Source organism: Lutra lutra, chromosome 14 (genome assembly GCF_902655055.1).
Source record: "Lutra lutra chromosome 14, mLutLut1.2, whole genome shotgun sequence".
In the NCBI taxonomy this organism is placed as follows: Eukaryota; Metazoa; Chordata; class Mammalia; order Carnivora; family Mustelidae; genus Lutra; species Lutra lutra.
The window spans coordinates 83,848,879-83,865,460 of record NC_062291.1 but is presented as its reverse complement, the minus strand read 5'-3'; the positions used below and the strand labels follow the sequence as shown (position 1 = coordinate 83,865,460).

General features: G+C 46.3%; 2 protein-coding genes across 8 annotated transcripts in view; one reads left to right on the top strand and one right to left on the bottom strand.

Annotated features, from left to right (window-relative positions):
* The window catches only part of INSYN2A (inhibitory synaptic factor 2A), a 57,086-nt gene extending 47,292 nt beyond the window's left edge, over positions 1-9,794 (top strand). For all 3 annotated transcript variants that reach the window (XM_047703538.1, XM_047703536.1, XM_047703537.1), the window contains one exon: positions 7,227-9,794. In XM_047703538.1, the coding sequence (XP_047559494.1) occupies positions 7,227-7,410 (184 nt within the window). In that variant the 3' untranslated portion in view covers positions 7,411-9,794. The remainder of the gene's footprint in view (positions 1-7,226) is intronic.
* The window catches only part of DOCK1 (dedicator of cytokinesis 1), a 509,676-nt gene that overhangs the window by 287,775 nt on the left and 205,319 nt on the right, over positions 1-16,582 (bottom strand). For all 5 annotated transcript variants that reach the window (XM_047703535.1, XM_047703534.1, XM_047703533.1 and 2 more), the window contains exon 27: positions 16,476-16,571. In XM_047703535.1, coding sequence (XP_047559491.1) covers positions 16,476-16,571 — 96 coding nt within the window. The remainder of the gene's footprint in view (positions 1-16,475; positions 16,572-16,582) is intronic.

The following is a 16,582-nucleotide window of genomic DNA, read 5'->3' as shown; positions in this document are numbered from 1 at the left end:
AAAAATTTAAAACAACAACAACAACAAAAAAAAAAAAAAAAAAAGAAAAGAAGAAACCTCATCCTCTTCAATGAGGCCAAGGACAGCAGCATCAGGGCAGGCTACATGTAGTAAGTACGGTGTCCCTGTGATTACACTGTATGATCTCTGTGGCTTGCTAGGAGTATGCCATAAGATATGCTTAATAGACATGTGACAGTCTTGTCAGTCAGTGATCTGGTCCCTTTCCTACTTGATAAATTACTATGGGTGGAAGTTATAAATACAGCTGAAGTCTTTCCACTTTGTCTTCTCTGTGGCAACATTTATGGGAAGCTAACAAGTGGTTCCTTGATCCTGGTGCATGTGGCCAGCCCATAAACTCAGGCACTTGGATGAGGCCTGGGTGCCAGCCCAGTGTTTGTACTGTAGAGGAACTCAAGGATAAGATGTAGATCGAGGATGGAGTTCAGCCAAGCATCAAAGGAGGAGGACTGTTCTCCAGTATGGCCAGGATGAATAACCACTCAGAAAAGTCAGTTGGCTACCAGTTTGGCTACCAGAGTGTAATTATAGCTAGGATATAGGCTGATGTTTTGGTTTTTATAACTGTAATCATAATTTCCTTGGAACAGAATACCAGGCAAGGGAGACAGATCTTATAGTTTAGGTATATTATTGAATACTCATCCATATCTGGTATTTTACATCTTATAGTTATTCTATGAACTTGAATTATGCACCTACTATGTGAAATAGTGGTGAGAGAAGGATCCAAAGTTATGATGAATCCATCCTATGTTCAAAGTGTTAAAAGCTGATAATACAAATTTTAGTATTTGAAACCACTGGAATGGGATCCACAGATAATACAACTATATTAACACATAGGCATATTTTACAACATACATTCATTTGATGACAAATTGTAAATACAAGATAAAAAACAGACCAGCAGCATTCTGCAGAGATTAGAAGTGAGGGGATTTGGATTCAGTTCATCCATTTATTTCAATTCAGTAATAAAGCATGTTCTGAGCCAGACATTGTACTAAATGCACCCTGAACATAAGATGAATTAAATAGGGTCCGTCCCTCAATGAGTTCACAGTCATGAGAAAAACAGCTACAATCCAATGAGACAGACTTGCTCTAGTAAAGATGTGGAGGGCGACAAGCATGCCCGAGGGGCAACCTGTTCTGGGGGATTCCGGATAGGACGAAGAGTGGGCAGATGTGATTATTCTGGAAGTCCACAGAAAGAAGAGGCAACATGTGGCTAGGCTGAAGGATAGCAGGACTTTACCAAGGAGTCTTGGGATTTCTGAAGGTGACCCTGGAAGGTAACTGGGAAGTGGTTAGGGAGGGAAGAGAGGGGGAGGGAAGAGAAGGAAAGGCAGAGATGGCTGATAGAGGGGAGAGAATGAAGGGGAGGAGAGAGGGCATAAACAGAGGAGAGACAGAAAGGAGGGAGAGAGGGAACGGTACAAAGCGGGGGAAAGAATAAATGGGTGTTGGAGAGGGGAGACAGAAAGGAGGGAGAGAGGGAGAAGGCAAGTCCACTGTTGGTTGTTTCGGTGGTCAGAGGGAAAACTTCTCAAAGTTTCAACAAGGGTAGTGGAAGGGGCCCGAGAGGAAGGATGCTGGAGCCTCTTGAGGGCAGATCCACTAACCCAGATGGTGGAATCAAGCACAAAGGATTAGAGGAGCTTGAGGCCAAGGTGCACGGTGTGGCCTCCTGGATGAATGCTGGCCGTACACTGTCTGGAAGGACAGAGCAGCAGGCTGAAGGAAAGAGCTGATTTAGGACAAGCTGGATGTATGGTGCCCCTCAGATATTCAAGTGGAGACGCATTTGGAGAGTATGATGGCTATTTTGGGTCCTGGTTCTTTAACTACCTGGAGTCAGGGCCAGCGACGTGTACATAAACCAAGGCCAAGAGGAAGAGACTTGCCTAAATTCATCCAGCTTGCAAGGGAGACAGCCAGCCTGAACTCAGAGCTGAACCTCAAGCTCCCTCTGGACAGTGTTGGAGTTGTCCATGGTGCTGACATGCACTGGGCCAGATTCAAGCCCTAGACGAAAAGCACTGCACTTTGGGAACACAGTGTGTCCCATCCAGATCTATACAGCAAGCACCATCACATGCCCCAACGCGCTGCACTTCCCTGCACTTGAGGCTGTGCCACAGAACCCCCACGTGGGGTGAGAGCGCATCTCCACCACTGTTTCACGACCCAGCAAGCTCAGGTCCCCATAGGTGAGATGATTTATCCACAGTGGCAGAGCGTGAGTCAGTCAGAGCCACAGACAGCACCAGGGGAACTCAGTGATCTAATTCAGGGAGAATTAAAAACAGATGCTACTGCTCTGCAGCCTACGGAGCCCGCCGACATTGCCGAGGCCGGAGAAATCCGAGATTTCAGGTTTTCCTCCACTCCAGAAAACACAAGCACTTGGGAGGCAAACTCACTTGCTTTTAACTCCTAACGGCTACACACAGAGGACTGAAGAAAGGGATGTTTTAACTACATTCCCCTTAAATTAACTTGAGGAGTTGGCGACAGTGTGCTAAAGAAACTGTGGCGAGGTCCAAGTATTTATAGGAGCTGCAAACGAGCAGAGCTCTGACTGAAGCTACGAGCACGCTCCTCTTTGCAAGAGCACAGGGAGTGTGGGGAAGAGGTGTTACTACAAAGCTGAGCAGAGTCTCCGGGAAGGGAACAAAGCTTGAGTTGCCAGCTGATGGAGCAGCCTGAGATTTAGGACAGATACTTACTTCTTTGGAAATGTACAGAATAATAATTTTGCAAGAAAAGCGCCCGTACTTAAAACTCCCATTTTTAAGAGGAAAAAGACTAACCAAATAAATGGAATCTACAGCTTTAATCGTTCATCACAGTTGAGTCCCGTGGAGTACGGAAAATGGCTTTGCAGTAGCACCGTGGCCTACCTTCAGGTCACGTGACAGTCTCAATGCAAAGCTTTGGTCACATGGTTCAGCTGTCTGACAGAGAAGGGGAGGCAGGCAGGGGAAGGAGAGATGTGGGGTAGATGTAACAGGAGCTCCTGGGGACTCAGGTCTCGTCCACGGTCCCAGTACTTCTGGGCACTGAGTCTCACCCGGCACAAGCCGCAGCCTGTGTTTTGTTCAGAGAGCACCGAGCACGGGTAAGCCCAGCCTGGCTCCAGCCCCTTCACATTCATGCTTCGGAACTCAAGCATCAGGACTTTTTCCAGATTGCTCTCCTTTTGACAAACAGCATTCAGCATGATGGGAGTCTCCCCAGGACAGTGCATCACGAACACCAGACCCTGCCTGCAACACCAGCAGCCTCCCACCTTGTGTGGCTGCTGGGCACACAGGCCTCGGAGGGTCCAGGGAGCTGTTTAAAGCCCCACCAGAGTCTGAAAGGACCATGAGGACTAAGCCCAGACTTGGAATACAAACATTCACATCTGCTCGTTCCATCAGGGGTAAGTCTCTGAGCTGGGACCGCTCTGGGGAAGCAGGCCCAAACCGTGTGGTAGAGGCGGGTCCCCTTTGACAGAATGGAAGACACCACCAGGGCCTCCATCTCAGACCCAGGCCTTCCTCCAACACACAGGAAGGATAAAATGCTACTCCCGAGTTGCCACGAGCAGAGCACGGGAACAGCTGGCCACTTGTGAGCCCCCTACTGATCCCATCCATCCTTACTGTAGACTCTTCCAGAAAAGGGAAGTCAAGGTGCAGGGAACAGGCTCCAAAAAGACCCCTGTGTGTTTTGCAATCTTTCACCATCTTCCTCAATTAAATTCTGGTAGAATGGAGCTGGGCCAGATTCCACCGGGAGTGGGCCCACCAATTTCTTTCAAAAGAAGCCCCATCTGACTGGGTCAAGGACTGGGCTCTCAGGGTGGGAGGAAAGAGGGGGCACAAGCCACAGCGCTGATGCAAACAGACTAACCAGGGCAACTCGGACTAAAGCTAAGGGGAATCTGTCTTTTATGGCTCTGAGCTCATGTGTTTAATTCAGGAACTAGTATACAGTCAACCGTCAGGATCCAGGTCTCGCTGTAGGTGCTGGTAATGGGGACGGGACAGCATCCCCAGTGCTGGCACCTGCATCTGGGAGATGGAGGCAAGATAATACAGAAACAAGTAAGCAGTTATCGGTGGTGAGGGCAGAGAAGGAGAAAAGAAAATGGTGGAGGGTGATCTGTCAGAAGATGGTAGAGAATGAGGAGGTCATGTGTACCTCGGGGACAAAGGAGTGGCCAGCCATGCCAGGAGCAAGGACAGGTGTTTAGGGCAGGGAGAAAGAGCGAGCCATAAAGACCATAGCAATGGTGGCCACTCCCACACCACACCATCTGCCAGGCAGCACACAGGGCCCCGTCCCCACACCTGGTATCACTCAGATGTCCATGCTAGAGCCCAGGGTGAGAGCAGTAGCTCTTGCCCAGGCAGCCTCCCACAGGCACAATCTGGATGTCTCACAGGGACAGGGGTCTGTGCATAGAGTCTTAGTGCCCTATGTCCATTGGGGGTTTCTGTCCAGGACCTCTACTCTAGCCAGGACAGCAGGTGCTGCTTTCTTCTGGCCATCTGGCTAAGACTCAATGGACCTTTGCTCTGTGTCAGCCAGAGCTGGCCAGACGACTAACCTTCAGACGCTGCCCTCTCCAGCGAGTTGTCTGCTTCAGATCAACCCAGTGACTTGGTGTGTTCCTTCCACAATGACAGAAGGCCCCCAGAGGACAACAGTGTACACAGCGATATGCATCATGTGTCTGCTAGCCAGGGCACACTGTTCCGCAGGCAGATGCCCCGACACTCATGAGTGACAGGAGGGGAGGGAGGGGCATGGCTCAAGGTCACTGTCAGCCCCACCAGGGGCATTTCCCAGAGGGCATCGGTGGCCATACATGCTCCCTCTGTAACGAAGCCTGCTCCCGGTCCTGAGGGCAGAGTCTCAGTAATGGGGGAGGGCAAACAAAGATCAGCTCGACAGACGAGTCGAGTCATTCTGTTAACAAGAACTCAGATTCGATTACTCTGTGATTACATGGTTCCGCGGTGTGATAAATTGGTTAATAACAGGGTTCCCAATGTAGCGGCTTAATGGGAATTCAGTAATTACAGGTACCCAGAATCGTACTGTTAGCCTAGGAAAGGCGAGCACCCGCCTGCCAATCTAATAACTCAAAACCTATCTGGGACCGTTGACACAGTTATGATCTGGAGAGCACGCTTCCAGTATTAACCACGCACCTGACAAAATTACCCTTTTGTACCTAACATACCAGGTTGGATACCACAGGATCTCCCACCCTCAACTGCACAGTCCTCATTTTCCTTGTGAAAGGTCCAAACTGAAGACTTCTCCCATGGGTATCTTTGTCACTGCTAGCTCTGGTTCGCATGATAAAATGAGGCATCATCAGATAATAAGGATTACAAAAGATCTGAATTGCAGCTTAAGAGTTTAGGACATGTTTTTACTGACTTTTCTTTGCGGGGGAGGGGGAGGTTGGAAATCCTCCCCATAATTCAGGGAGACTGTCAGGCGGGCACTTGCGGAAGCCCACATGGCCCCTGCAGCAACAAGAGGAAAAGGCAGGAGGCTGGTCCTTGTGCCTCCCACCGCAGCGCATCACTGCGCTCACGGTTCACAAGGGCAGCTGCACACCTGCCCTGACGGGACTGTGCCTCCAGCATCACGTGCTCTAGATTAGCAAGGCACGAGCGCACGAGGTTTCATTCTGCCTCCTATAAACTGCAGCATAACTCAAAAGGGCCATCTGAAATGAAGGGAAAAAAAATAATTCTTGTTTTGGGAGCAGGGGTTAACTAGCCATAAACTTCTCTGACAATATTTTTAATTTTTCCAGTACTATTATAGTCTTCGACGGTAAGAAAAATGGAACAGTGGATTTAAAACATAAAATGGTCCATTAGATGGGTCTTGAACTTGTTTTTAAAAGTCTGGATAATACAGCTTTGCTGTTTTGTCTTTCCAAAATGTCAAAATTTGGCTAGGATTAATGGTTCTCTAAATCAATAGGATTTCATGTTTATAAATGGTTTACGGCTCTACTGGATATAAAATGTTATGAGCTCATGTATTATCATCATTGCTGAGCCTTTTCTGAAATCTACTGACATTTAGTCAGCCTCCAGACCAGATGTGGAAGGAGCCCAGGGTGGAATTCTCCAGAGGCCTGGCGCGATGCAATGCCCACGTTCAAAGAGTCGGGGTACATGGGCCGTGAGAAGGGAGGCAAGGCTCATCACCACTGGGGCCATCACAGAAAAGTGTCACTGGACCAGGGCGTCCGATCCCCAAGCCCAAGGGGAACCCTAGAAGTTAGTCCGTTAGAGGATCAACAATAGGCCCTTCCTTCCAAAGCCATGAGGCGAAGGAAGGGCCCCAGGCAGGCCACAGTATTCTGTGGAGAAATTTCCTAAGAAAATAATTTCTTGAATCCTGCCATTGGAACACAAACATCGTCACTACTGCCGAAGGTCCCTCCTCGCGGCTACACGTCTGCACACTTTGGCTTGAGCAATGTAATCGCAATTTTAGGTTATTTTCACTGCCGGAAAAACTTCCCTTGATCACCACTCAGTGACACTCAATAGCGCTGACCCCATAAACACACCATTTCCCCCGAGGCTGGATACCGTGGTGCCTACCACGTTGGTAGGCAATGAGATTTCATAAGGAGAACCGAAGCCAAGGTCATGTCATGCCACCGTCTGAGGTGAGATCCACGAACTTCTCTGATCTTGTGAACAGGTGCACAGGCCCAGGGCTCTCACACCGCTGCTCTGTATGAGCACGGAAGGCCCCCAATACTCACACTTCCAGTTCCCTGTTCATTCCATGAAGCACATGTGTGCAGTCTACGGACAAGCCAGAAAAAGTTATTTGGAAGACACCTTTCTCATTACAACACACACAGGCCATACTCTGTCACCAACTGAGTACATTCATAAAACTTCAAAGGGTCATCACAAAAGCAAGGAAGTGATTTTCGAAGAAAATGAACCTATTTGAGACAGCTCCCAGTGACACAGAGCTAAAATAGATCAGAACTGACTGCTCACTACGGAGCCATGAAATTATATAATAAACATTAACATAATGCAAACCAGTCATCACCCTGGTTAGGATGTCATCACATTTTGTTGTCACTAAGGGGGATCTTTACATATGAAAGCTCAAGCACTAAATTCTCCCCTCTCTCTTCTTCCCAGTGTGGAGCTGGACTTTAAGCAGCAAGAAGACAAGCTCCAGCCGGTTCTGAAGAAACTCCATCCTTTTGAGGAGACTCAGGTCGCACCTTCGCCTTACTCTCAGGAGCCCTACTCCGCGACTCACAAGCAAAAATCCAAACCCGAATCTAAAAAGCACGGAAGATGGAAACTCTGGTTTCTTTAAAACTCATGGCGTGTGGAGTCTAAAGGCCGTCTTTAAAACCCAATGGAGTATGGTAAATCCTTTTCCAAAACAAACAGGATCGAGTGAGCTGCGAGCTGCGGCGGCCTCTCGGGCGCCTCCCACTTCCCACCCTGCTTACCGAAAAGGCCTTTGTACCGACAGGTAGTGACCAGAAGCAAGGTAGTAGACGTCACACCTTGCCGGCTGTTCTCTGCCGTTCACGGATGTGGGATGTAAACTCTGAAATGAAGCTTATGTAATCAAAGAGGATAAAAATGCTATGCCCCCACCACACCCCCAGATCGGCAAGTGTTACGTTATCAGCCTGCGAGACGGTGGGCTGTCACTCTGTACACAGCTAAAACTCATAATTATTTTCCAGCCTTTCCTTTTTCTTTTTTTTTTTTTTAATAATGAGAAGAAAAAGCAAGCCTTATGTTTGCAAAAGACTTCAGTTTTATGTTTAGTTTTGCAAATAAGCAGGGGGCGAGTGCCATTTTCAGCACATCAAATTCTGGAGAAAGCACAATTTTTTTAAGTGGTCGGAGACCAATAAATAATCTCTAAAATGTGACTATATGTATATTTGCCTTCATGTGCTATAGCGCTAAGCCAAGTGACCCCATCTCAGTGTCACACTGACACCTCAAACTTAGCATTCTCTTCATCTCCAAACCTGCAACATGTTTACTGCTCATTTTCCAAATGGCCAGCAGCCAGGAATCCCCCAAAGTCTAGGACATGCCTTTACTCACTGAAGTTGACAGGGTCAGAGCTTTGGACACTAAGCTTTCTTAGATCTCATTTTTAATCTTTTGGTACCCAAAGGCCAAATGATAAATTCTGGCAAGAATTTGAAAACACACATAGAGATACACAGTGGATAACGCCATCACCACCAATAAATCATAGGGGTTCTCTGCCGCCAGGAAATGTTTCTGTGGATAAGTCTTTGAGACCTTGTTCATCACCAAAAACGCGGCCAGACTGTTTTATACAATCCATTCTGCTCTGTCACCGCCATGGAAGACCGGACCATCTCAAAAAGAAGCCGCGTGTTTAGTTTAGCTGCCGCCAACAAACTTAATGTCACCTACATCCAACCTATTAGTCAGTTGTACTCAATGACATACCTAGGGGAAAGCTGTGAATCAAATGTTTTTAGGTATTTTTTAAATAAACAGTGACACTTAGAGTTCTCTTTTGATTATACATTGCAATATAAATCTTAGTTCCTTTATTTTTCCACTCATTCTTTTGCACCTTTGCAATTATCTTTTTATAGAAATCAAAAGCCCCTCGTCTACAAATGACTTGGTCTGTCCATTTTCTGCTTTTCAAGACAGGAAGTAGGAAATCTTATTTTGCCTTTTTTTTGTACAAGTAAAATTCTGAATAGTTTGTGAACATACCAGAAAACCTAGTCTTCAAGTTTCTGTCCAAAAATTTCACATCTAATCTCATGCTGACATGGACACATCATTGATTAGATGCCAAGAGGATGTCTACCTGCATTTTTCCCATCGGAGCTATTTCTTGCCATGCGTCTTCCTCCTCACTCAATACCAAATCTATTTTAGTTCTAAGTGTTTTGATTCTACGAGGACCTAGTGATCAGCCATCAGACCCAGAATTGATAAAATGAAGAGTGTATTCTGTAAGCATTCTTTGGGGGTTACACACACTATCTTACAGATGTATCCTTTAATTAAAAAGAAAAACACACATCTTTAGTGGAAACACTATGTGAGCATAGAAATCCTTGAATTATCAGTACACAGAATTGAGAAATATTTTTGTGCAAGGAAAAGGACACATTGATCCCGTACCATGAAGGAAGTGCAATTGTTTCGTGTAGACAAAAATTTAAAAAAAAATGTGTTTCATGTATTTTATACTGTTTTTAACTAAAGTTATAAAAATGTTTGCAAGTTACATCCCCTTGTGTTTTAAGAATCCCGACTATCTCGGTAAATTGAAATAAGGGTGTTAGCAGCTTTCTAATTAGTGCTATAAATCTGTCTCAACAAGAGGGCATCCTAGTAAACAGAATGACATCACTGTTTAAAAGTCTAGATCAAAGAAAAAAAATTCAAAGTCAAAAAGGAAACTGAAGATAAACTAATTCCTATTTAAAACTAAAACTATCTTCAGAATAGAAAAAAAAAATTTTCAAAATCATTTCATAGTTTAATTGCAATGTGTCATGAACAGATGCCTATTCTTCTCTTAGAAAGATTTAAGTAAAAACTTTGATACAAAACCAAGGTAAAAAGTACAGTGTTCCCTCATATGTACATGTATACATGGCATTACGTATAGAAGTTAAATTATTATACTTGTCACTAAGTTCTTTATTAATTTTTAAATAAAAAATCAAAGGTAATGTTTTGTGTGGCTCTTAAACTTATTTCATTGACTTGACAATTTGGGAAAATAGAAGTAATCTAAGAAAGTAATAATAAAGGAAGGATAGTGGGGCTAAAAAGAACTCCTTCCCGTGCTCAGGAGAGGAGATGATGGTTAGGCGGCTGCTGGCTCACCTGGCCTGGCTGGAGAGGACAGGGCTGAAATGCAGCTCAGACTGTGCATGCCAGACCCTGGACCTTGGCAGGAGCATCAGCCACCAGGAGGACTGGGCACAGAGCACCACACAGGCTCACAGCAGGATATGGCTAACTCGTGTCATTTTTAAAGAACCTCAAAGAGACAGGTGAATGCATCAGTATTTCCAAGCCAAATCTTCTAACAGCCCCATGGAGACAGTGTCTCTCTAAATCAGCCACCAAACAGGTCCCCAGCCCCAGGGGATTGGTCGCCTCGTTTCTGTCTGGGAGAGAAGGGAGGGTGAGTGAAAGATCCACACCCCGACTGGGCTGAGCACCCCATCCCTCCAGCAGGGATCAACCCAATACTCATGCCCTATCCCAAGGGAGAGATCCGCCTGGAAGCCTGGGAGCCGAGAGGTCTTTCCAGCTGTCTGCACTAACAGAGTCCGCCTGCCGGGATGCTGGGACGACTGAGGCTGAGACAGAGGCTCTGCGGCCCTCACATGCTTACCAGGGAAAAGAAGAGATGGGTGTAACCCGTGTGCAGGGTAGAGAGGAAGACCCAGGGTGCCAGCCTGGGGCATCTAGGGAAAAAAGACTCCGGGTCCCATTCCCTCCTCTAGGCCACATATAGGTGTTGGCTCTACAAACTAGATAGGCAAAGGGCTTTCTGCCTCATGGGTACTTTCAGAGTGACTGGTTTGTGACTGCCTCCAAGGAGGGGTCCCAGGGTCTCTGCCTCTGCTCCTTGGATCTCAGGCCTTCCCCCAATCAGAGCGGAGTGTACATAGGGAGGAAATCAAGGTGTGGGCAAACCTTTCTAATTTGCAAAGGGTACAGGAAGTGGGCAGGGCTGCCGAGGTGTCCGTTGCTGGGGAGATGGCGGTCACAGTCTATCCACCAGCACTAGCCGCCTCAGACAGTAACCACGAGCCTGGCCGATGAAGCAGGGACTATGGTCGCCCGGCAGAGCTAAGGTACATAACCCTGGGTTGCAACTCAGAAAAGAAATCAGAGTGCCGGCTTTGTGCCTCTGGAGAAGAGAGAACCAGGTCAGAATCATACCCATCCCACGCCACCTGGAACAGCACAGCGCCTTTACAAAGCCCACCACCACCGGACTGACCCTTCCAGAGCATTTTATCAGCAAGTAAAATTTGACTTAATTACTAAGCAAGGCCATTCTGTCAAGCGCAGTGTCACCAAAAGATCACAGCATCTGCTTTCCCTACTGAAATACCTCCTTTTATCTAGAAAAACTCTCTCCCTGACACATCTGGCATGAGATAAGTGTGCGACCAATTTATTCACTGGAGGAGCTCCAGGGTTCCAAGAGTGCGTTCCATGTTGTGAATCAGCGTCAACAAGTCGTGTGGTCACGTGCAGCGTATGTTTTGGCCGATTGAGAAGGGCATGTGAGGGCAGCAGATCGCCTTTTAAGTAGCTCGATAATTCACTGAAGATACCTTTGGGGTTTACTATGGATATGCGAGAACTACCCGGGATATTTTACCCAGGCAGTGACACGAGTTTTCTCCCTCTGCGGTGAATCCACAGTCAGGGGCCAACCTTGAGAAAACACTAGAAATGTGAGAAAAGCAGAAAGAGTTGCGGTACTGATACCCAGGAAAATGAGTATCTACAGAGCCACTGGAGCTCGCACGCACACGCGTGTCAGGCTACGCTTTTCCAAAAGCCACGAGTCTTCAAGGTAGATTTATTGGCAAACATACCATTTAAAGACACATCTTATGACACTCGTATAGAAGAGGGAGACATTTCGAACTTTTATAACATATTACTTTCTTTTGCAAATGAAAATTAAGAACAGAATTTTTTAAAAAGCACAGTCATATCTCAACTCCTTTAGAGCAAACATCACAAAAATGAATGTTCGTGCATGGGGACAAAATACATCTTGGTGAAAATACGGAGTCAGGAGTCTTGGTAAAAAGCCTCTCTTCACTGGGAGGCCAGTTCTAGAACACTCTTTTCCAAGTGAAGAAACGTGTCAGGTCCTTAAAAGTTACCAAGGCCCAAAGAAAGCATCCCCCACCAGCGATGCCGATCTCACGATAAACCACACTCTGGGCCCATCCGTGTCGCCCTCGGTTGGCGCTCGGCGCGGAGACAGAACGAATTCCATCACAGGAGTGTAGTGAACAGGTGTGCCGGTCACAAGACCAAGGAGACAACACAGGTACCATTTCCCCCCTTCCTAAGGCCTCCTGGTGCATCTTGCAAGGAAATCGTTCCTTAGAAAAGGCCCACAGTTTCATTTTAGTGAATTAGCAATTGCCAGTCTTCTGATGGGTATCCAGGCCATAGAAAAATCTTTAAAAGTCTTTCTCACTCGATTACATTTTTAAAGGACCATTAGCAGCATGTAAATCGGATCACTGGGAAGAAGCAGCAGCACCCTAATACCACAGGAGGAGGCACAGCCCCGGATGGCTCATTTGGTCTTCCCTCAGCCCAGCTGTATACAAGTGCCGCACTCCGGCAGACACTCGCGTGGGGTGAGGGGGGCAGGAGGGCTACAGCTCACCCCGCAGAAGACAGGTCAGGCCGCCTGTCCACAAACAAGAACGCCTAACCCAGCCGGGCTCAGAACCATAGACCACGATGAGGAACGCCACCTGACGTTGAGGGCCTCAGAAACTTCCAAAAGGGAATAAAAAATAAAATCTGAAATCGGACGATACAAAACTAAGCGTGTCACTCAATGATTCCAGTTTCAGACCCAAGTGGAATAAAGATAAAATGGCATTTCGATTCTGTGGCAAGGTCATTACAAGGTTACCAGGTCAGGGCCTGTTTCAGGGATCTGTAAGATCTACACTTCTGTACTTGCCAGATGCAATTTTATTTGTTAATAAAGTATGATACTTAGGATTATGGCACATTTTTATCCTATGCATGAGATGCATTCCAGTAGTTCACTCTCACACAGAATGCTGAAAGGTATAAAATGAACTAAAACAAACAATACACAATCAACTGTACAGAGTTTAGGAAACACCACAGACACAGATGAAAGAAAAGGCTCGGGGCACCTGAGGGGCTCAGTCGGTTAAACGTCTGCCTTTGGCTTGGGTCATGATCTCGGGGTCCTGGGATTGAGCCCCCATTGGATCCCTGCTCAGTGGAGAGTCTGCGTGTCCCTATGCCCCTCCCCTGCCCCTACTCTCTCTCTCTCGAATAAGTAATTTTTAAAAAATTTAAAAAGACTCACACTATACATCACAGATTCTCCCGTGATGGAGAAGTCCCTCATTTCTCAATGCCACACATAAACAGGTGGGAAAACCGTCAGCCCACAGCAGCACTCCCAACTGACAACATTCTAATGGAAACAGAGGCCACATTCCCGGTAACATTGTTGACAGCATCATGGAATAAATCATTACATGAAGCATAACTATTCAACACTTTTTTAATCACTTTAATTTTTAAATCCATTTGCAGTGATTACTTAGAATCCTTAAGCTGACTCATAGTTACACCATTTCCATCCCATTTACGCAAAAATGAGTAGCAAACACATAGGGACGGGAATCCCCGTGTTACACTGGAATATTACAGCATACCCACAACAGGTCTGGAAACTACTCTTTGCTCTTTTTCTACTCTAGAAGGTCCATTGATTGAGTTTTTGGTCCATTCTGTCATGGGTCTTTTTCTCTCCACATCTTCCTCTAATCTAAACTCACAGAACAACAACAGTGACAAGAAGAAGCTGACGCATACATCTGCATCTGAGCAAATCGGGAAAGCAAGGTCAGGCACACAGAGTAAGACAGCGTTTCCGTCTTCCCACTCTGTGGACATCACAAGGGCTCATGGTTCCTTGAGGACTTGGGAGATTCTTCTGAAGAACTTATTTTCAAAGGTAATCATCCTTCATGAAAACATCTTGATGCTGCTGTCGCTCAGTGAATAATGATCGCTTTTTCAGAATCTATTTTTTCTTTTGAGATTCTTTCCATGACGTCCTCGTTTTACAAAAGGAATCTCTGGACTCCTTTTACAGATATCGAAGATGTTGGAATTGGGAGGAGTCAGCTTAGGGCCTACATCCCCTTCCTGCTTCTAGAAATGTCTGTTGGAGAAAGTCAGGATGGTGGCGGATGAGCCTGGACATGGGGGGTTGGCCCTGCACCCCTGTTCCCAGACGGGGCCCTGAACCCCTGCCAACTGGTCCACAGGAACAGGTCCCCAGCTGGGTAAGACTGAGTGTGGGTCCTCACTATCATCCCTCCTTCTTCAAACATTCATGGGCTCTTCGTCAGGAACTCCCGAGGGATCTTCTGAGCCCTTAGAGAAAGGGGCACCGAACCCTCCCTTGAACCTCCAGGAGATCCTAGCGTCCTAGTGTTTGGCCCATGGAAATGACTTAAAGGCGCTAAATGGAAAGACACGCACTTGTTTCACTGGACAGCTGCCTCCTTACCTAGGATGAAGACCCAGGAGCGATTCACAGTCCCCCTTGATACCTCCTGGATGCCACTGAGATGAGTGCCCGAAGTATCAATCTTACAGAAAAGACTAGGAGAACCAGTGCCAGCACCAAGCCAGAGTGCCAAATCACAATTTCCATGCCAGCTATGACATCGAGACCCATTTCTTATGTCTCTGTAGGACATTTTCTGCAGTTACATAAGCACAGTAAAGTTGAGAGTTAAATGAGAATCCTCCCACTCATTACATGGCAGCCAGCACAGAAATTGAGTGTCAGTAACGTGCTGCTGCTATGATCACCACGATGGGCATCATGCCTGAGATGAGAACTTTCCCAAGGCAACCAAGACCACATGGTCTGAGAGAAGACATCACACTCCACCTGCTCTGTTCAACCTTTGCTAGATCCATTGATTGAAATCACCTTGCAATCTATCCATATTCTAAGCACCGCCCAGACTTGTACAAGCTCCTTCTTGTCCTCCTCATCCCAGCTTAACTGCTTGCCAGCAGAGGATGGCCCAAGTGAACACCCTGCTAGGGTCAGGGCCCTAACCCCAGAACTGCCTCCTCAGCTCACTGGCCCTGAAATTGGCCACCACCCCCATCTGCCCATCACTCACTCCCTGCACCCCCACAGTGCCATGTCACCCCCACCTCTGTACTCCAACTCATTCCGACAGTTCCGCCAGATGAACTTGGTTCAACTTTAAACCGCACATCATCCATCCCACCACAGGGCCCCTCAGAGGTCCACAACGTGAGAGTGTTCCAAGGACACCCATGGCACAACCCCAGGAAGGCGTGAGGACCCGGCCCTGGGGGTGACCCTGCAGTGAACTCACATCTTACTCCACGGGGCTCCGTCTCCAACCACCTATTCAAAGGTGTTACGATTGCAGAAAAAAAACACGATAAGGTAGACAAATCTACTACTGCAAAATAATGGGAAAGTCCACTGCAAATAAAGCCAACTTACATGGAAATATTTGATTTCCTTATTTATAAATGTGATCGTCCAAACCTAAATGAGACATACCTTAAAAAGGAAAATCTGAACACAACACATGTTGAAACTCTGAGGCATAAAGTAGGTTATTTCACTGGATGGAAACATACTAAGGAAGCAGTTGTCCCACTTCTGTGCTACCATCTGTGATTCCACCAAAACCACATCCTTTACTCCTTCCAGCCACAGAAACCAAACAGTCCAGTGTTACCTGTGTTCCTGCCTTGTTGCCTGAACAGTCCTATATGTCACTTTACTTAACCCCCTCCCAGGATGAGCAGAGAGAACTATGGTCACACACAGATACCAATGTATCTGGTCTGGTTTCCAGTGAAAACTCTGTAACTGGATGTTTTGTTCCCTGATTTGAAAAAAAAAAAATTTCTTTTTGAAATGCCATCAACCGAATTTAGTGAAATGGTAATGGGTACTAGAAATGAGGGGAAAATAAAAGGACCTATGTGTGCATCTTTTGCCTAAGAAACCAAACTTAAAAGTAATGGTTGGGAAGGAGAATGGTAAATTCGGGGGGGGGGGGGGACATAATACAAAACTTGAAAAACTGGCTAAATGATTGGTAAAACTTTCTGTTGAAGAGAAGCATCTACAATATCTGAGAGCAGACAATAAAATATCTGGTTTGGAGCACCTCAATTCCTTTTTAAGGTCCTTCATAAAATTTTATGAATGGCATCTTAAATGTACATACGTAGAAGGAAACAGCCAGAAGAATAAAGACTTAAAGAAAACACATATCCTTCGCTAGAAGTAAATTACAAGTAAACTAGAATCAAATATTTCTGTCTCCAAAATGTTAGGTTGCTGACCCTTCAACTCTGATACTTGGTTCCAGAACCATGGAAAATTAACCTATTTTATAGGTCAGACTGTAAATAAATGTATGTCAGCTACTTGCTACAATGCAGTAAAATAAACTCATTGGTAAAAGGCAGCTGGAAGAGGGTCAGGTGGATGACAGGGACATCCCTCAGAAAGACGGCCTTGGCCACCATTGCACACCCAAGCACACATCACTGAGCACTTACAATGAGTTCGGAATCCCGTCCCATGGAAATGACAGTTCGGTTCACTGTCCGGAGAAGCTTCTCCATGATTATCTGGACATGCCTCTGAGTTGGCCCCTAAAGAAAGA